Source organism: Homarus americanus, unplaced genomic scaffold (assembly GCF_018991925.1).
Source record: "Homarus americanus isolate GMGI-L3 unplaced genomic scaffold, GMGI_Hamer_2.0 scaffold59578, whole genome shotgun sequence".
In the NCBI taxonomy this organism is placed as follows: Eukaryota; Metazoa; Arthropoda; class Malacostraca; order Decapoda; family Nephropidae; genus Homarus; species Homarus americanus.
This window is the reverse complement of record NW_024712913.1, coordinates 3,757,472-3,779,177: the sequence shown is the minus strand read 5'-3', so window position 1 is coordinate 3,779,177 and position 21,706 is coordinate 3,757,472. Positions and strand designations below refer to the sequence as shown.

At 43.3% G+C, this 21,706-nt stretch overlaps 1 protein-coding gene across 1 annotated transcript; it reads left to right on the top strand.

The window, feature by feature from the left end:
* Window positions 1-16,574: 16,574 nt before the first annotated feature.
* On the top strand, window positions 16,575-21,208 carry LOC121864969 (C-type lectin domain family 3 member A-like). The gene is made up of 5 exons (XM_042364204.1): window positions 16,575-17,329; window positions 17,591-17,741; window positions 18,234-18,355; window positions 20,576-20,681; window positions 20,882-21,208. The coding sequence occupies exons 1-5, from the start codon at window positions 17,171-17,173 to the stop codon at window positions 21,031-21,033; spliced, it is 690 nt and encodes a 229-aa protein (XP_042220138.1). The 5' UTR covers window positions 16,575-17,170; the 3' UTR covers window positions 21,034-21,208.
* The last annotated feature ends 498 nt before the right edge of the window (window positions 21,209-21,706 follow it).

Here is a 21,706-nt window from a genome sequence, read left to right as displayed (position 1 = left end):
GCAGGTCTCCCGTCCCGCCCATCCATCGCCTACGCCCATCCAAGCAGTCCGCAGCGTCACCCCGTCTGCAAAGTTCTTTACCACGGCGGATGCACTACATGGGTACTGGCAAGTCGACCTGGCGGAAGAAGATCGCCACCTCACTACATTCATCACGCCCTACGGCCGCTTCCAACACTGCCGCGGACCCATGGGCTTCGCAGCAACGGGGGATGCGTACTGCCTCCGTGGGGATATGGCTCTGCAGGGTGTCACCAACTGCGTGAAGGTCGTAGATGACATCCTGCTCTTCGACGATGATCTCCCGGCCCACTTGAACCGAGTTCATCTGATGCTCACAAGATGTCGTGCCCATGGTATCACCCTGAACAAAGATAAATTTGTGGTCGCCGCCCCCCAAGTTAACTACTGCGGCTACAACATCTCGCCAGAGGGGATCTCAGCTGATGAGGAGAAGGTCAAGGCCATCAGGGACTTCCCTACTCCAGCGAACCTGACCGACCTTCGCTCATTTATGGGCCTGGTAAATCAGCTGGCCGACTTCTCCCCTAAAATCGCCACATCAGCCCAACCTCTACGCCCCCTCATGAGCCCCAAGCGCTCTTTCCTCTGGACTCCTGACCACGACCTAGCGTTCAGGAATGTTAAGAAGGCGTTGCTGTCACCACCAGTCCTGGCACCCTTCGACCCGTCCTTACCAGTGGTCCTCCAGACCGACGCCTCCCGTCTATACGGCCTCGGATATGCCCTCCTTCAAGACCACGGCCAGGGTAGACTGCGCTTAGTTCAGTGTGGCTCCAGGTTTTTGACGGACACGGAGACCAGATACGCCACCATCGAACTAGAGATGCTGGCAGTCGCCTGGGCTATGGCCAAGTGCCGCCTTTACCTGTTCGGCCTTGGGCATTTCACCCTCATGACGGACCATCGCCCGCTCATACCCATCCTCAATCACTACACGTTGGACGCCATCGAAAATCCTCGCCTCCAACGTCTCAAAGAGAAGAACGCCCCTTACGTCTTTACAGCTGTGTGGCGCGCCGGGAAGCTTCTGTGCATACCAGACGCCCTCTCCCGAGCCCCTGTTAGTCGCCCCACACCTGAAGATGAAGTCGACTGTACCACGGCCGCTGCTCACGTTCGGTCTTTAGTGACACACACAGCCACTTCTCTTGCTGACAAGACGACGACGACGCCCTCCATCGAAGACGATAGGACTCTCCAGGAGCTTCGCATCGCCGCCGCTCAAGACCCGGCATACGTCCAACTCCTCGACTACGTCTCCGCTGGATTCCCCACCAACCGCTACGACATTCACGCCTCCGCCCTCCCCTTCTGGAAGCTAAGGGATAGCCTCTATGCGGACGGAGAGCTGGTGTTGTACGGCCCCAGGATCGTCGTTCCCGCTGCCCTCCGCCGGCGCACCTTATCCCGCCTCCATGACAGCCACCGCGGCGTTGAAGCCACCAGGCGCAGAGCCCATCAGACCGTCTTCTGGCCTGGTATTGACGCCGATATTAAGAGCACGGTTGAGGCCTGTGAGCCTTGCCAGCAACTCCAGCCCAGCCAGCAACAAGAGCCGTACCTGTGCAATGACCTCCCAAAGCGGCCCTTTGAGTCCGTGTCCGCCGACTTCTTTAATGTGGCCGGAAAGTCTTTCCTGGTGGTCGCCGACAGGCTCTCTGGATGGCCCGTGGTAGTTCCCTGTGGTCGGGACACCACCTCTTCCAGGGTCATCCGGATGTTTTGTTGCTTCTTCCGGGAAGTCGGAGTGCCTCTCCGCCTCCGAACCGACGGTGGGCCCCCGTTCAATAGCCACGAGTTCAAGAGCTTCGCCGAACGCTGGGGCGTCCACCACATCGTCACCTCCCCTCATTACCCGCAGGCGAATGGCCACGCCGAGGCAGCGGTAAAGTCCGTAAAATACCTCATCCTCAAGACAGCACCGACGGGGAACCTGGACTGCGAGGAGTTCGACAGGGGCCTACTGGAACTCCGTAACACCCCTACCCCTGCCGGACGCTCTCCTGCCCAGGTGTTGTATGGCCGCCCCCTTCGTACTTGTGTGCCTGCCCACCCCCAGTCCTTCTTAGATGAATGGCAGATCAAGGCGGACGAGTGTGACCGCCGTGAGGCTGCCCGGATGGCCCAAGTGACAAGCCACTATGACGCCCAAGCCCGCCCCCTTCCCAGGTTGGCCGTCGGCCAGCAAGTACGAATCCAGGACCCGACGTCACACCGCTGGGACAAGGTCGGGGTCGTCATGGGCCGTGGCGAGTCTCGTTCGTACCAAGTCCGCCTCCCCAGTGGTCGTGTGTGGTGGCGAAACAGACGCCACCTCCGCCCAGTGCCATCCTCTAGTGACGAACCTTCCTCCCCGTCCCCTGTGTCCCCTTGCCCAGACCAGGAACGAAGGTCGTCAGTTGATCCTCCCATTGTCCCTCGCCGCTCCCCCCGACTCATGGAAAAAGAGTCCGTAGCCGCTCGAGATTGCACTACGAGCGTAAAGGGGGAGGGAGGTGTATAGATATGTACATACCAAGATATGTGAACACGCCTGACGCCAAGACTCTGTTACCATTCATTGTACCATTTATTCACATGTCTGTATTACTACATATTATTATAGCATGTCTGATATCTATGCTTATGTCTAATGCCTATGTCCATTTACTATGTCCCGATGTACTATGTCTGTACCGCGCTAGTCGAGTAATTAGAAGACCTCATTTATTGTCCTAGTAATATCTAGCAACTCTCCTTGCCTAGCTAGCTAATTTCCCTCAGATCGGCTTCGGCCTGCCTACGACGAGGAGTTCCTTGTGCTGGCTCCTGTTCCTGTACCGGTTGGCTATCACGCCAAGTCTTGTACCACTTGTTGAATATATCTACTGCTCGTGCCCTGGAGTTTCAAGAACCTTGTCTAGGATTACATCCACTACACAAATAATAGAGAAAAGTCGTGGATATAAGGTATAACCAACACATCTACTGTGGCTCTTTCGACCACTCAGCAAGGTAATGCATTAATACTAGCCAATGATCAACCTGCACGCAAGCTTAGTAACACATGAGAGAAGGTTTTCACATTATTTCCCCATCAAGCTGAAAAACTCGGATATATATGTTGAAAAAGCAAATTTAAGTCCTACAAATATATGTACATAATCAAAAATAGGGGGAAATATATTGAGTGGAATTTTCAACAGTCTGAGTCACCCAGGTGGAAGCACAGAGAGAGAGAGATATCTGTAGCGGTTGTTGTCAATGTGATAAAGGGCTTTGTTTCACTGCTGCATAAGTCTTTTAATCAAGAGGTTTACTGCTGGAAATATTGTTATTCAAAGTTTAACTCGTCCTCGTATCCACTCGACCGCCCACACAACGATAGTCAGTTTGTGGATCATTTTGACAAGATTTTTATCAACCTGGATAGCAAAGTCCTCAGCCACCAAACTAGATCATATAATATCTAATTAGCCAAGACAAAATAAGTCAACTAAGCGTCATTCCTGCTGACTTTAGTGACCACTTTATCACTTACTATAGCATGAAAAAGGTTGGGGTAAGACAGAAGAGCGCAACGTAATAAAAATACAGTCAAAGAAAAATTACAAAATAGAGAAGTTTCAAAATATACCATAAAATAATGATTGGACGCACCTGGCAAATTTCATGGTGGTTATCGAGGCCTCGGAGAAGTTCTAAACACTTTTACTGATGTTCTTTAAGACGTAGCAGCTAAAGGAGATAACAATAAAAGCTACGACTGATCCCTGGATGACTAGCGAGATATAGAATCAATCAGACACGGAGATAAACTCGCTCGTAAGATTAAAAGAAACAGACTTGATGAGTCACAGGAAAAATATTATAGACTAAGAAACAAAATACGGAGATGTAAAGCGGAGGAAAGAAGAATACGTTAACAATAATATTGAGGAAAATAAAAAGAACCCCTCAAAAAGTTCAGGAAGCATTTAAAAGCCCTTGGACAGAGCAGCAAACCAAAAGAACGACCCAACGACCCAAGGTAGTGTTAAATGACACCAATTAGGAGCTTTGTCAAAACGCATCGGAAGTTGCAACCAACTTTAAATTTCTTTTATAAAATAGCTACAATATCTTTCTTTGACAAACTGCCGATAGCCTCTGTCAAGTATGAAGCCAATAGCCATGGGAAATTCCTCGACACACGTGACCTGAATGCGTGAGAGCGACACCGTGCAGCCTGTCTTTGTTGCCGCTACCAGCCCCCAAGTGACGTCACCACAGCCACTCCCCAATACGAGGTGATATAAAACCATGCACTCCTTCAGGAGCGACATCAGAACCCTCTCTCACCATGAACGGTTACGAGTTTGACAAGGTGGCGCGGATACGCCCGATTAACCCGACCTGCCCCAAGAAATTAAACCTCCTAGTTCTCAATTAGTTCTTTGAAACTAATGGGATCGTGGGGGTTACCAAGGTGGATCGACTGAAGCTGCATGGAGACATCAAGATCACCTTCGCCGACTATGGTATGCCCTTACATCTCGCGGAAATCCCCGACATCAACAGCATCCCAATAAAAATGATTGCCCACGATTGGGACAACCTGAAGATGGGAGTAATCTCCCACGCCGAAATTGCCCACGTGGACCAAAAAGAGCTGAACGAACTACTCAAGGGACAACTCCAATGTTTCAAGAAGGTGACCAACACCACTGCCCTCGTCGGACACCACGAAACCCTTCCCAAGGAGGCTCAACTGGCCTGGATAAATGTGCCCAAGACAAGAAAAAACAAGAAGAAAAGTAAAATCAAGGAAAGAAGACCCAAGAAAACACACACGTTACAAAGAACCATGAACACCACGAGACCCCAGGGGCAGAAGCCCACGTGGTCAAGCTCACCCTCTCCAACTTCTTCCACGCCTACGAAAACCTAAGACACGAAGACGACGAAGAACAGGACCCAAACACGACTGAATGGACACTCCAAGAGAGCAAGAACAGGAGGAGAGCAAGAAGAAAATTAAACTTCTAGATAACAAGACCAAGACAGAAGACCAAGACATTTCCTCCAAACAAGAAAACACCACACCCAACCAAACCGACCAAGTACTGAGAACCCATTGTGTTCTGACCTCACTCAGTTGTGTTCTGACCTCACTAGGGGAAAGGTCACGGCAGGGTTAGCTCCCGAGGGATAATTATCAGATATGGCCAGTGCTATGTGTGGTCTGGGGTGTGTGAATTTGTAGGACCAAACTGGAGTGGTCCATGGAAGAATTGGTGAGGGCCAAGGAAGAAATTGAGATGGCCATGTTGGAGAACCTGAAATTAAAGGAAGAGCTGGCGAGAATAAAGGGGGAGGCGGGACAGGGAAAGCCAGTGTCTGACGAAAACTCAAGCGAGTGGAAGGTTGTGAGGAGAGGGAAGACCAAGCTGATGGTGAAGAAATACACCAAGGATACGACAACAACGACAACAACTGCTAAGTGTACGAACTCGTTCAGTCCCTTGATAGACGAATTGGACGTTATTACAGTCAGGGACAGGGCTGATGCGGAAGGTATAAAAACTTTAATTGTTGGTGACTCACAGGTAAGGTACTTGGACAGGGCCTTTAGTGGTAAAAACAACAATAGGATGAGGGTGTGTTTGCCAGGAGCTGGGGTGGGGTATATAATTGACAGGATGGACAATATCTTGTCTGGTAATGGGAACAAACCCATTATCTGCCTCAGTGCAGGAGGCAATGATATTGGCCGGTGGAGGAGCGAGGAGCTTCTTGATAAGTTCAAGGCAGCTATAGATCGTATTAAGTCTAAGGGAGGGATCCCTATCATATGCCGTGTCCTGCCTAGATGGAGAGTTGGCAGTGAATGGTTGTCAAGGGCGGTTGGTGTCAACGACAGTCTTGACAGATATTGCAAGTCAATATCAGTCCCATTCATTGACAACTGGGACAACTTCTACGGCAGAAGGGACCTTTATGCTAGGGATGGGGTGCACCTGTCTCGAGATGGGGTAGCAATCCTGGCTGGGTCTCTAGAGGGGGCAGTTCAAAGGATATCGAAGTCTTTAAACTGCTAGGGGAACATATGGGCACGGGGGTGGGGGAAACTGCAGTGGGAGCGGGTAAACAATGTAAAAGATTACAGGGAAATAGTGTTAGGAATGATGACAAAACTAAATTAAACAGGGAGTTTAAAACTAAACGCAGTAAAGGGAGGACTCAGAACACGACAAACTTAAATGTCTACTACGCGAACAGAAGATGTATGAGAAACAAAATGGATGATATTAGGGCCTTGGTATGTACCGAAAAAATCGATATAATAGCATTCACTGAAACATGGATCAACCTAGACTCACGTGAGTTGCCGGTCGAATACCAAATTGCGGGTTACAAATTGTTCCATACCGATAGGCAGACCAGGAAAGGAGGCGGAGTAGCAATCTATGTTAGGGATAATCTGAAGTATGAAATAAATAAGGAAATAAAAACTGAGCGAAATACAGAAACAATTTGGATAGAATTAATCGACGGGAGCGAAAAATTAATCACAGGAGTAATATATAGACCTCCCAATCTTGATAGAGTCAATGGGCGACTTATCTGGGATGAAATGCGCAGGGCTTCCATACACAACAAAGTCTGTATAGTAGGCGACTTTAACCTTGGCCAAATAGATTGGACTGACCTTACGGGTAACTTAGAATCAGAGGATTTTCTCGAGACGATCCAGGACTGTTTCCTAAGTCAATATATAACCGAACCTACCCGGGGTAATAATATACTCGATTTAGTTCTGTCAAACAGAGAAAACCTCATTAGCAATGTCGATGTAGGGAACGAACTTGCAAACAGCGATCACAAAGAAATTAGATTCCAGTTAGATTTTCAGGGCAGACGTAAGGAAAATTCCAGTAAAGTACCAGATTTCAGAAGGGCAAACTTTGACAGTTTAAAGAGACAGCTGAGAGAGGGGGTGTCGCGCTTGGCAGTGAACCTGACAGATGACTCCAACCTGATAACGAGATCTGAGATTGCCGAGTTCCACGACAATTTAAATAATGAGTTACTTAATGCACAAAGGCAGAACATGCCATACAAAAAACTCAGATCAGACAACAATGACCCTAAATGGATAAATAATTACTTAAAGAACATCATTGGCCAAAGGAAGGCTATAGGTAGAAGGATAAAGCGTGGCGAAATTTACCTCCAGGATTACTATAAGATATTGGCGAGTAGGGTTAAAACCGAGATAAGGAAAGCCAAGACGAATAATGAGGTAAGGATAGCAAAGGGAGGCGAAAACAAACCCCAAAGGATTCTACCAAATGTATCAAACTAAAACACGAGAAAAGACTGGACCAATACGGTCAGATACAGGTGAGCTCACTAATAACGATGGAGAAATGAACAATAATTTGAATAAATATTTTTCAGAAGTTTTCACCACCGAAAATTTAAACATGATACCCGAGGCATCGACTCTATTCAGAGATAGTGAAGAAAACAAATTAAGCGAGATAGTAGCGACTAGTAACGATGTTAGTAAGCAAATAGACAAACTAAAGCCTAATAAGTCACCTGGTCCCGACGAGATATTTGCCAGAGTATTAAAGGAATGTAAAGAAGAGTTTAGTATGCCCTTAGCAAAGTTGTTTAACATGTCTTTAAAAACAGGTGTAGTACCAAAATCCTGGAGGATAGCGAATGTAATACCGATTTTCAAGAAGGGGGTTAGATCGCTATCCTCTAACTACCACCCAATCAGTCTAACATCAATAGTAGGCAAATTACTAAAATCAATTATTTCAAACTCTATTCGAAACCACCTGGAGAAACACAAGTTGATCAATGATTCCCAACATGGCTTCACAAGCGGGAGTTCATGTCTAACTAATCTATTAACATTCTTTTCTTCAGTTTTCGAATCGGTGGACGAGGGGCACAATTATGATGTGGTATATCTCGACTTTAGCAAAGCCTTCGACAGCGTCCCCCACGAAAGACTAGTTAAAAAGGTAGAAGCGCATGGCATCAAAGGTAATATCCTCAAATGGATTAGGGCGTGGTTACGGGACAGGAAACAGCGAGTGAGCATAAACGGCACTAAATCGCATGGGAGCAACGTCACTAGTGGAGTTCCCCAAGGCTCAGTACTTGGACCATTATTATTTATTATATACATAAACGACAAAGATATCGGCATAGACAGCAACATAAGTAAATTTGCTGATGACACTAATATAGGACGTGTAGTTAAATCTGACGAGGACTCTGCAAAACTACAGGAAGATCTAAACAAATTTCTCGAATGGTCGGAAAAATGGCAGATGAAATTCAATGTGGACACATGTAAAGTACTCAGTATAGGATATGTAAACAGGGAAACCAATTACCAGATGAACAGCGATGCCATTGTGGAATCCGACTGCGAGAGAGATTTAGGAGTAATGATAAGTAGGAATCTTAAGCCAAGTAAACAATGTGCTTTTGCTCGTAATAAGGATAATAAAGTACTTGGGTTCATACAAAGGAGTGTTAGTTACAAGACTAGTGAGGTCATCTTAAAATTATATATAGCGCTTGTGAGACCTCACCTGGATTACGCAGTTCAGTTCTGGTCACCGTATTAGAGAATGGATGTAGAATCATTGGAAAGAATCCAGAGGAGAATTCAGAGACAGGTTAAAGCATCTTAATTTGCACTCCCTCGAGGGACGTAGAGTGAGGGGCGACATGATAGAGGTGTATAAATGGAAATCAGGGTTAAACAAAGGGGACATTACAAAGGTACTCAAACTATCCAACCAGGAGCGAACTCGTAACAATGGTTTTAAATTAGACAAATTTAGATTTCGGTGTGAAATTGGTAAACACTGGTTTGGAAACAGAGTAGTGGATGAGTGGAACAAATTACCAAATATCATCATTAACTCGAATACGCTGAATAGCTTCAAACATAGGTTGAAAGCTTATATGAGCAATAGGGATTGGGTAAAAACGGGACTGCCCAGTATAGGTCAATAGGCCCGCTGCAGTTTCCTCCATTCTTATGTTCTTATGTTCTTAACCCAACACGCACCTGACGCTTGACCTGACTCTCACCTGACTCTGGGTCCTGCCACCTTCTCGCCGCGTCGGCGAGCTGCTGCTGCCTCCAACTTAAAACTCAAAATAACGCAAGCGTTGTTTAGCCACGGCACCTTTCTCTCCTTCTAAAATTCACTTCAATCCTCCCTTTATCCTTCCCCTGAACCTCCTTCCCCCCTGTCACTAGCATTTAAGTCAAGTCAAGGAGAGACATTCACTTCGTGGTCCTCCCAACTCAATATCTGGCTGTCTGTCTCTCAGTACTTACTGATTTCGTCTTCGGGTCTTATTCAGCTTTCGTTATACCAGTGTGGAAAATAGGTAACTAAAGAGCTCCTTAACTACTGTGAATCGCTGATCTTAGTGACTAGTGAAATCAAGTGGCGAGACAAATTTTCCTATATACATTCAATTATGTACTTATATGATTCAATCGCCAGTATGTGGAAATCTTACTACAACTGAAGTGAATCCTTCATTATATTTACGTATGTGGTTTTGGTGCTAATATGGAGAAACCTCCCAATAACTCTTCATCAGTGATGAATTAATGTCAATCTTGCTCTTAGCATTGGGCCTGTTGACTGGTTTAAATCATATCTTAGCAAGAGAAAACGAATTGCTTCGTATTGCTTGGCGCTCATATAATGTCACTTCGACTCTTCCAGCTTGTCAAGGTACTCTGCCCAACACAGAAGCTAAAATCCAAGCTCCCAATTATTCAAAATAAGTCGGCGAGGTTCATTCTAGACATGAATGCAAGAGACCATATTTGTCACGAAGTTCTCCAATCAATGAAGATGTTAAACGTGATGTTTAGAGAGAAGCAACTGAACCTGAATCACGCTTACAGGGTTTTTAATGAACATAAGAACATACGAATGGAGGAAACTGCAGCAGGCCTATTGGCCCATACTGGGCTGTCCCGTTTACACCCAACCTTATCGCTCAAAAATTCATCCAACCTATATTTGAAGCTATCCATCGCATTCGAGTTAATGCTGATGTTTGGTAACCTGTTCCACTCATCCACTACTCTATTTCCAATCAAATGTTTACCTACCTCGCACCTAAATCCAAATTTGTCTAATTTAAAACAATTGCAACGAGTTCGTTCCTGGTTGGAACCCTGATTTCCATTTATACAACTCGATCATATCGCCCCTCACTATGTCTTTCGAGGGAGTGCAGATTAAGATGCTTCAACCTGGCTCTATGTTCAAGGTTCCTAATGCCCGGGATTAGCCTATTTATTCTCTGAATTCTTTCGAGGGACCCTACATCCATTCTGTAGTAAGCTGATCAGACCTAAACCGCGTAATCCAAGTGAGGTCTCACAAGGGCAAGATATAGTTTTAGAATAAAGTCGCTAGTTATGTAACTAATACTCCTTTGCATGAACCCAATATATATACCGGCAGGGTACGAGAGGGAGTGAACATAATTTTATTTTAGCCTGGTGTCCGCGATCAGAGGAAAAACAATTTCTGCTTTACTGCTATATCAGACTGGCACAAGTTACCAGAAAACATCAAAACAAGTTATGGTATTAAGCAATTAAAAACTAAAACAATGAAAAACATAATAGATGAAGCTACAGCAAGAGCAGAAAATGGGTTCCCCTATTATTAAACCATAGAATGTAATACTGTGGTAGTGATTCGTCAAGGTGGTACTGATTCGCCGCTTCGGATAGACCAAGAGCAATGTAATGCTTGTTGATTTTCAAGTAATTTTTTACTAATACTCCTGTAGACATACTATTACTGATTAAAAGACCAAGCGTAAGCCTAAGCAAAGGGCCCTCCTGGAAATAATCAGTTGGCAATTTTGTCAGCTATTCTTGGTCAAGTTGTTGTTTACCTGCATTGTTTCGGTAGACAGGAAACTATATACAGTATTGTACTCCCACTGCCTACCTGCACCGTACGCCTACATTGTCTGTACATATGGTGAACTGTACAGCTGCATAGTTTAGAAACATACTTATCCAATTGCAAACCTGCATGAAGACTTTATTGAATAATTTCTTTATTATTAGTATTATCCTGATGAGGGTCGTGAGGAGCGAAGGGAGAGGGGGTAACAGGTGAGAGTGATGACAGCCGACAGGTGAGGGTGGTGATAGTGAGGGGTCACGCCAGGTGAGGGTGATGAGCCGGCCTGACCATGCATTATTTAGCAAAGATCGAAGGTCACCCTGGATACTGTCTTGTTGTGCTCATTTAGCTGGCACTTAACACACTACCATGTGTTTCGACCTGAGAATATCAGTACTATGTAATGGTCAATACTGTGTGGGAAAGACAGTACAGTGTGAGGTCAGTGCTATGTGAGGTCAGTGTTATGTGAGGTCAGTGCTACATGAGGTCAATGCTATGTGAGGTCAGTTCTATGTGACGTCAGTGCTAAGTGAGGTCAGTGCTATGTGAGGTTAGTGCGATGTGAGGTCAGTGCTATGTGAGGTCAGTGTTATGTGAGGTCAGTGCTATGTACCGGGAACAAAACCGCAAGTAAACACGAATTACTACACCAAATCTCACAATGCGTTCCTAATACGTAATAAACTGTAGTAGAACCTTAGGAAGAAATTATTTAGTGGCAAGACTCACAAAGACTGACAAACAAACATGGTGTTAGTGTGTATTTCATTTCTACCACAGACAGTAATCATTTATTAATTTATATATAATTTTTTTTTAACTATGAGATTCTTTATTCTTGTTCAATAAATTTGTCTTATTAATTCATCGTGCTCTTGTATAGCTAATAAGACAAGGGAACCAAATCACTCAAATCCTTCACTTATGAGAATGAAGGAGCAACTAAACCGTACTTCCTATAAGCTGTGGGTTTAGTTCTGTTTTATTCTTTCAGTGTTGCATCTGTTAAAACTGTTTAATCTAGTATAAACCGTATTTTCCCTACAAACCTGACTTAAATAAATCTTTTGTGAGAATAAATAGTAACAACTTGCAAAAAATATGATATGTACTGTAGATGATAGAAATTATATCTGCTAGTAAAGGCAGTTAATTAAAATGTTATTTTAGCCGGCGTGATGTGAGCTTTTTTAACCCAGTCTTCCACCACTGTTCCGTACAGTACCTAACCTAACCCCGAGACTTTCTTTGACTAATGTACGAAATCTTTAGCAACCCATGACATTTTTAAACAATATACATTAATAAACTCATCTCACATCTACGTGTCGGGGGCAGCTGCATAAAACGCTTCGATGATTATGTATACACCAATGTGCCCGAGCAGAATACATAAACTGCAGGGGTGGTCTGAAAAATGGCAAATGAAATTCAACACCAGCAAATGCAGAGTACTTAATTTTGGAAGAACAAATGCTTATAATGTATACAGCCTTAACAACATCAACCTAGAGAAGTCACCTTGTGAAAGAGACCTAGGGGTACTTGTAAGCCCGGACCTACGGCCTAGAAAACAGTGCGTTAATGTTCGAAATAAGGCAAACAGAGTATTGGGTTTTATATCTAGAGTGTAAGTAACAAGAGTGCAGAGGTCTTATTGCAACTATATTTTGCGCTAGTCAGGCCGCACCTCGATTATGCGGTTCAGTTCTGGTGCCCCTTTTATAGAATGGATATAAATTCACTAGAGTCGGTGCAGCGAAGAATGACAAAAATGATTCCGGGACTTAGAAACCTTCCATATCAGGATAGGTTAATGAAACTTAACTTGCATTCCCTAGAAAGACGAAGAGTGCGGGGAGACATGATAGAAGTATTTAAGTGGGTGAAAGGAATCAATAAAGGGGAAATAGATAAAGTTCTTATAATATCCGAGCAGGATAGGACTCGGAGCAACGGATTCAAGTTGGATAAGTTTAGGTTTAGGAGGGAGATAGGAAGAAACTGGTTCACAAATAGGGTGGTGGACGAGTGGAACAAGCTTACCAACTTTGTAGTAAGTGCGGGAACTCTGGAAAGTTTCAAAAGGAGGCTAGATAGATTCATGGATGATAGAGAGTGGTAGTAACTCTCGACAGGAGCTGCCATGTGCAGGCCAACCGGCCTATTGCAGACTCCTTATTTTCTTATGTTCTTATGTTCTTATACCCCACAGTGTAAGCAAATATTAAACACATGTATATTCTTGCTTGCTCGAGCAGAGAGTAAAGACTAAGAAATTCAGATTTGTTTAAGCTCGAGGAATCCTTAAGTAGTTTGGGATTAACACAGTTTTTGTTCTATTTTTGGGAATATCACTTGTCGCCCAGAGTGAGGCCGTAAGACAAGGAAACCGTTACACCCAGTACAGTAACGTGATACTTGAGATACTACGTCACTCTTCACCTACAAATACTATCATTATTTTTTGTGAGGGAAAATAATCAACAAAAATATTGACGTTAAAGGTTTGTAATAAAGGATTTACATGATCTTAAGATAACAAGTACAGTATTGTTTTCACTACTGACGTTATAATCACCAACTCGGTAAAAATATAAATGTCCTATTAGCAATGAATATATTAACCACACACGATATAGAAAGAAACATATATGATCTAAAGCGATATAACAACACTGATAAAATCCAAACGATTAATGTTGTCAGCGGGAAGACACGCCCTCCTGAAGAATCCATCCGTTCAAGTTTCATCTGTGCCAAAAACTTCCCTAAGCTGAAAGGGACGGACCAAACTGTGCAAAGTTAATCCTCCCTACGTGTGAGAAACAACACAAATAACACAGGGAAGGAGGATATTGTGAGGGAAAGTAGCAGGAGTGAGGAAGAGGAGAGAAAAATATGGTGAGGTGAGAAGGAAGTGGGAATTCCTTAGGGACTTCGGTCTGATGTGATGGACGGTCTTCTTGGGGTATTGTGAGAGACTGTGTGGCCAAGACTGGTTACAGTGGTGTGGTGCCGTAAGTGCTAGTGTGGTGAGGTGAAGCAACTGTATCTTGCTCTTGTGAGACCACACCTGGATTACGCAGTTCAGTTCTGGTCACCGTATTACAGAATGGATATAGAATCCTTGGAAAGAATTCAGAGGAGAATGACAAGACTAATCCCGGGCATTAGGAACCTTGAGTATAGAGACAGGTTAAAGCATCTTAATTTGCATTCCCTTGAGAGACGTAGAGCGAGGGGTGACCTGATAGAGGTGTATAAGTGGAAGGCAGGGCTAAACAAAGGGGACATTACAAAGGTACTCAAATTATCCAACCAGGAGCGAACTCGTAACAATGGTTTTAAATTCGACAAATTTAGATTTGGGCGTGAAATAGGTAAACACTGGTTTGGAAACAGAGCAGTGGATGAATGGAACAAGTTACCAAATATCATCATTAACTCGAATACGCTGAATTGCTTCAAACATAGGTTGGATGCTCATATGAGCAATAGGGGGTGGGTGTAAACGGGACTTCCCAGTATGGGCCAATAGGCCCGCTGCAGTTTCCTCCATTCTTATGTTCTTATGTTCTTAAGTATTAGTGTGGTGAAGTGTAGCAAGTATTAGTGTGGTGTAGTGAAGCAAGTGGTGGTGAGGTGTAGCAAGTATTAGTGTGGTGAGGTGAAGAAAGTGGTAGTGTGGTTAAGTGTAGCAACTATTAGGGTGGTGTAGTGAAGCAAGTGGTAGTGTGGTGAGGTGTAGTAAGTCTTAGTGTGGTGTGGTGAAGCAAGTGGTAGTGTGGTGAGGTGTAGCAAGTCTTAGTGTGGTGTGGTGAAGCAAGTGGTAGGTTGGTGAGGTGAAGCAAGTGGTAGTGTGGCGAGGTGTAGCAAGTATTAGTGTGGTGAAGAAAGTATTAGTTTGGTGAGGTAGAGCAAATTATAGTGTGGTGAGGTGACGCAATGTGAGTGTGGTGAAGTGAAACAAGTATTCGTGTGGTGAGGTGAAGAGAGTGTTAGTGTGGTGATAGGAACAAGTGCTATGCATGGCAAGGCATATTGTGTTTCATACATCTTATCAATAAGACCCAGAACATTAGATTGAATCAGCAGAGAGAGAGAGAGACGGGGGGGGGGGTGTCGAGGATGTGATAAGCAGTCGCTGTCTGAGTGAGTTAGTCAGCAAATCCTCCGAGGAAATTCGAATGGCATCATAACTTTCATTTCGTTCTTCTTATTCGACTGTAACTCACTTAACGATGGACCATTAAGTGAGACTAACTTGAGGAGAAATAGCTGCAAGGTTAAGGTGTAGAAGGAGATGGTGAACACTGTAGCACTTACGTATGTATCACTGTAATGTATATATGGTGTGGATAGTGTGGTGGTCAATGTGTGTGTGTGTGTGTGTGTGTGTGTATGGGAGGCGTAAGCGATCAAGAGAGCACATTTTATAAGTGTCAAAATGACTTTTTTCTTTAACTAAAATATGTATGTCACTCTTTCAACAACACGAGACAACGTGAAGATTAATTCCAATGACTTTATTATATGATCGAAGGAAAAAAAATTTGAGAAATGTGAGAATAAGAACTAAAGAGGAGAAAAAGAAACAGAAACAATTAAAAAATGCAGAGAAAATTGTTCTGAGAAATGGCAAAAAAAAGGAAAACTGACATTGACTGGAGAGTGACACAAGGTTCCGCTTTAACCACCTCTATGTTTAGTCTGTGATATACCAATCAGGTCTAGTGTTTAGGTCTGTGATATACAAGTCGGGTCTATTGTTTAGGTCTGTGCTATACCAGTCAAGTCTATTGTTTAGGTTTGTGATATACCAGTCAGGTCTATTATTTAGGTCTGTGCTATACCAGTCAGGTCTATTATTTGGTTCTTCCGGGCTGGTGAAATGATGGAAACAAAATGATGAATTATATGTCTACCAAGTCACATTAACCTCACCTTCCTCCATTACCACTTGACAATTTTTACAATCGTATTTTTGGCCAGAATATAAAAGTGTTTTGTAATGAACGGAAGACACTGTATGAGCGGACTTTAGTATCATCTAAGAGCTTTACCTCGACATAATACGCTCATTGTTTTGTAATTCAGCAGAAATTCACCTCAAGTTGGGGAATAAACTGTAGCTTAACAAGGGACGGAGAACCTGACATAACAAAAGCTATTATGAATAAGAGAGTTAGGAAGTAGTTTGGTATTGCTTGTAAGTGTACAGTACGTGTGTGTGTGTGTGTGTGTGTGTGTGTGTCATTATGAAATCAATTCGTTATCCATGTAAGAAAGATAAACACCGTGATAGTCTTACAGACGGTGTAATCATATCCTGCCTAATGCCACCATAGTCCTATCGTGCGTCACCCCACCACTGCCCTATCCTCCCTAATCCCACCACAGTCCTATCCTATCTCACCCCACCACAGCCCAATCGTGCGTCACCCCACCAGATCCCATTCCTGCCTAATCCCACCACAGTCCTATCGTGCGTCACCCCACCATAGTCCTATCCTGCCTCACCCCAGACTCTCCTATCCTGCCTCACCCTACCACAGCCCTATCATGCCTCACCCCACCACTGCCCTTTCCCACACACTCCACGGCCCTCAGTCAGGTCATCACTCAACACACACCACGGCTCTCAGTAAGGTCATCACACTAACACGCCACACGGCCCTCAGTCAGGTCATCACTCAACACACACCACGGCCCTCAGTCAGGTCATCACTCAACACACACCACGGCCCTAAGTCAGGTCATCACCCAATACACATCCACTTAAGAAAGACTAGAATAAACAGGAAGGCTTCAGATCTCCAAAATATTTTATACATACTTATTGTATTTTGGAGAAAAAATCATATGGCAAAAAAATAAAAATTACAGATGTCTTGGAAAAATATGCTTTGTAAAGGAGATATTAGACGGCAAAAATTCTTTACTGACATGAGGAGGCACCAGTGTTAGTAAATAATGAACTTAATGATTCATGCCACAAGAAACACGAACTAGTTATCACGATATGCTTCTCTTGAAGACACTTCGTATTGATTCTGAGTATCGGAATCTGAGCTACCAACTTCTTGTTGTAAGGGTGTCAGTCTGTCCCTCGCACCAAAAGCGTCTGGACACCTGCCAGCAGCAGCAGTCTCCCAAGAGCCCCAAAGAGTGTTCTTGTGGTCGTCATGATCACTTTCTCTGCAGACAGGATGACTTCCTTCTTCGTCATCTTGCTGATACGGAGTCTCTGGAATCCTGCAGGAGCCTTGTTGTTAGGTCGTGTCAAAAATGACTCTTGTCCAACTTCGGGATACGTGACCAAGACGCTCACTGTCAGTGACAAGGTAAGTCACTCACAGAGAGAGGGAGAGATGGACTAAAACTCTTTACCACAACTTGAGTTTTTCTATTATTATATTCATTGCCACACGTTTATATTATTCATGTTCTCTCTTTTTCATTCATGGTTTCTCTTAAACTCTGACCATTTGTTTTGTCTCATTAATTTTATTCAAACTATTATATTATACAACAATATTATATTTGTGACCTCATCAGCTGTCCACTTTGTTAACTAAAACTGTGTTGTGTTTATGACTTAACAGCTGATGTGTGCTGCAGCGTGTACAGCTGCTTGGACGTGTCAGGGCTGCTGTTACAGTGCCGTTGACCGACAGTGTCTCCTGTCCAACACTGTCAAGACCACCGTCCTCACAAACCTAGTCTCTGCCCCCGGCTACACCATGTACTGGACAGGTTAGCGTGTGTTTATTTTGTCTGTGTATGTCTTGAAAAAACACGAAAGATAAGGTGCTTCAGTGTTTCCCTTTTCCTGTGTGGTCTTATAGAGATTTATCTTGTCCACATTTCTATTGTGGATCTACATGAAATACCCAAGTTTTTGTGCACACAATGAACCATGTGAATTGATAAGTTTTGCTGAAATTCATTTCTCACTAAAGTACCAGTGAATGACCTTTTCATTCCTTAAAGATAAATTGCAACTGTTACATTCGACTATTGAACATGATATATTTCTCACACTGATAGAGTTATGTATACAGCCTTAACAACATCAACCTAGAGAAGTCGACTTGTGAAAGAGACCTGGGGTACTTGTAAGCCCGGACCTATGGCCTAGAAAACAGTGCGTTAATGTTCGAGAATAAGGCAAACAGAGTATTGGGTTTTATGTATATATATATATATATATATATATATATATATTGGCGTCTTCCTGCTTCACAGACTACGGGGAAGGCTTTCAGCGTATTGGCAGGAAAGCCTATCGCCTCGTCACCAGTCACCTCTCCCACCACAAGGCCAGGCTGAACTGTGCCAACATGGGCGCCTCGCTTGCTCTGCCTAGGGTATGTAACTATCATTTCTATTTTCCCTGTTAAAGTGTACAAAGTTAATTGCATCTCTGTTAATATTATGTTAACTCTCTCTTGTTCCTTTTTCAATAAATTCAAGACTAATAATGTTGCGTCAAGTTAACAGTTTTGTTGTTCTTCCTATTACTGTACTCTCTCTCTCTCTCTCTTTCGCCTGTATATCTGGCCTTGTATTTCTCTCTGTCTCTCTACTTCTTCATCGTTTTTATAAATCGTTAAATTTGTACAAGATTTGTGATATTTTGCAGGTAATATTGACCTTCTTCCTATATGGCTCTATTTTAATAATACTTAACAACAACGAACAGTAATAATTAACTCTTTATATCTGGGGTCTGGCCACTCGACCGGGATTAAAACAATAACACGACAATGAAGGTCGTAACAGAAAACACATCGATCAGTCGACCGGCTAGTAAGCCAACAAGTGGTGATAATCATTACAAAATACATTTCACTTATAAATTACAACTTATATATGCCACAACGATATACGTGTGTCGTTATTGTTGTGTTTTTGTACTTCAACACCTGTGGTGTTTAATTATCGTTACATAAGAACATAAGAAAATAAGGAGTCTGCAATAGGCCGGTTGGCCTGTGCATACGGTGCATGGCAGCTCCTGTCGAGAGTTACTACCACTCTCTATCATTCATGAATCTATCCAGCCTCCCTTTGAAACTTACCAGAGTTCCCGCACTTTCTACAAAGTTGCTAAGCTTGTTCCACTCGTCCACCACCCTATTTGTGAACCAGTTCCTTCCTATCTCCCTCCTAAACCTAAACTTATCCAACTTAAATCCGTTGCTCCGAGTCCTATCCTGCTCGGATATTATAAGAACTTTATCTATATCCCCTTTATTGATTCCTTTCACCCACTTAAATACTTCTATCATATCTCCCCGCACTCTTCGTCTTTCTAGGGAATGCAGGTTAAGTTTCTTTAACTTATCCTCATATGGAAGGTTTCTAGGTCCCGGAATCATTTTTGTCATTCTTCGCTGCACCGACTCTAGTGAATTGATATCCATTATCCGTTACTACGGCAGTTTTTACATTATACAACAACCTTACCACTACCTGTGGTAATAGGTAAGATTATCTTAGGGTGGTTAACCTTAAGGTGAAATAAGCTGATGGGGGGGGGGGGGCTAATATTAATGTGATACTAAATTTATCATAAAGTTATAACTTTGGACAAAGTTTATTATATTATGTTTTTGACAAGTCTTCCTTTTTCTCTAGTTTTTGGTCGTCTAATAAAACCCTTATGAGATGTCAAAGTTTGTCTTAAATATTGAACTACAGTTACAAGTGAACAAATACCACTAAAGCCAAAGGTTCCTTGACATCTGGCATTTGTTTACGAGTCATACATGAGTGACTGGTTAGGTTAGGTTAGGGTTGTAGGTGATCAATGATTTTCATTAAAAATTTGGTCAGGCGAGCAAGTCACGTGATGGTTAACTGAGGACAGTACTCCTTATACAGATATGGGCTATTTACATATAGTACATGTATAAATTACACTCCCCGAATTACCTACTTAATCATCAACTAAACATATCTTATCAACACCTTTTCACGTGTTGGGTGACATACCCATGTCCTCCACACACCTCTGATATGCACAGGTCATCATCACCAGGTGACCAGCCCTCAGTGGACTTAACCCATGTATCTCACACTCAGCAGACGTGTTAAAGGAGCTTCATAACTCACTTTTTTTATTCTCTCGTAGAAGGGGCAGTTGCTATTATCGGTCAGTTCGTTATTGATAACCAAATTAAGTTAGACATTGTGTGAACATTAATTATTAATAAACAAAGACGAAGTAACAGTTACAAAGTACCAGTTGAGGGGAACACCAGCTAGTACAAGATGATCTAGTAGATGACATCTCACCAGTCCAGATTAAAGGTGGCAGCTAGTGTGATACGAAACTGTTAGATCATAGCTGACAACAGGTGGGATAGTCCAGACATTCCACAAATAAATCATGTGACAGTTAGGTTACATCAGGATATTGGTTGCTGAGGTTATGTAACGTGAGCCCAAGTCAGGTTAGGAGTTGGTTAGGTTAAGTAAGGTTGGATAATTTTAGGGTTAGGTTAGGTTCAGTAAAGTTACAGATGCGATAATTAGGCAGGTGATAAGTAGTACACCTTTTGTCACTTGTCTCACTCATGCAGAACAAGGATGAGATAGACGCCGTGAGAAGACTTTACAGCTCTGCATCAGTCTGGATCATGGTCAGTGACGCTACCGTGGAGAACACCTGGGAGAACACTGACACAGGTGAGGCTAACTTGAATAACAAGTAAATAACATTGATATCTTAGTCATCGTCAATAGCACCGTCTTTATCATTATCGTCGTCGTTCCCGCCATCATCATCACCACCATTATCATCATCATCACCATTATCAACATCATTACCACCAATATCACCAACTTCACCATCACCACAAAACAGCAATAACTTTCCTCCCACTCAGGTGAGGATCTCTCTTTCTTCAACTTCGCTTCGCGTCAACCCAACGGAGGCACCGCAGAGAATTGTGTATATATAAAATTGATTAATGGACTGTGGCACGACTACAATTGTGGATATGGACTTTGGTTCGTGTGCGAGGTGCCCGCCCCTTAGTAATGTGGTGGACTCCCTAACACTGACTGCCTCCATCTGTGTTCCTACTGTATGTGACTCAGTGTATCTGTTTCTCTTAGAACTGATACTCATTTGTCTCAGCAAGGCCAAGTGTGTCTCACAAAGAGTGTATATAAGGAACACCTGCGTCTAGAATAAAGAACACACAAAATAATCTGAAGTGTTTTATTTTATCTAATCTTCTGTTTCCCATGTGGTGAAGACTGTGTGTATTTAGTGGGAAGCATATATTGTATAATATACATATATGTGTATATACAAATAATAGAGAAAAGTCGTGTATATAAGGTATAGCCAACACGTCTTCTGTGGCTCTTTCGACTAATCAGCAAGTTAATGCATTAATACTAGCCAATGATCAACCTGCACGCAAGCTTAGTAACACATGAGAGGGGGTTTTCACATTATTTCCCCATCAAGCTGAAAAACTCGGATATATGTGTTGAAAAAGCAAATTTAAGTCCTACAAATATTTGTACATAATTAAAAACACGGAGATATATACTGAGTAGAATTATACAAGAGTCTGAGTCATCCAGGTGGAAGCACCGAGAGAGAGAGAGAGAGAGAGAGAGAGAGAGAGGCTGTAGCGGCTGTTGTCAATGTGATAAAGGGCTTTGTTTCACTGCTGCGTAAGTCTTTTAAACATGAG

What these genes read in the sequence shown, in the direction of transcription:
- LOC121864969 (XM_042364204.1), top strand. Translation starts at nt 17,171, where the DNA reads ATGATCACTTTCTCTGCAGACAGGATGACTTCCTTCTTCGTCATCTTG. An exon ending in CCTCGCTTGCTCTGCCTAGG is followed by an intron (nt 18,356 to 20,575) that starts GTATGTAACTAT and finishes TCACTCATGCAG; the next exon opens with AACAAGGATGAGATAGACGC. An exon ending in CTGGGAGAACACTGACACAG is followed by an intron (nt 20,682 to 20,881) that starts GTGAGGCTAACT and finishes CCTCCCACTCAG; the next exon opens with GTGAGGATCTCTCTTTCTTC.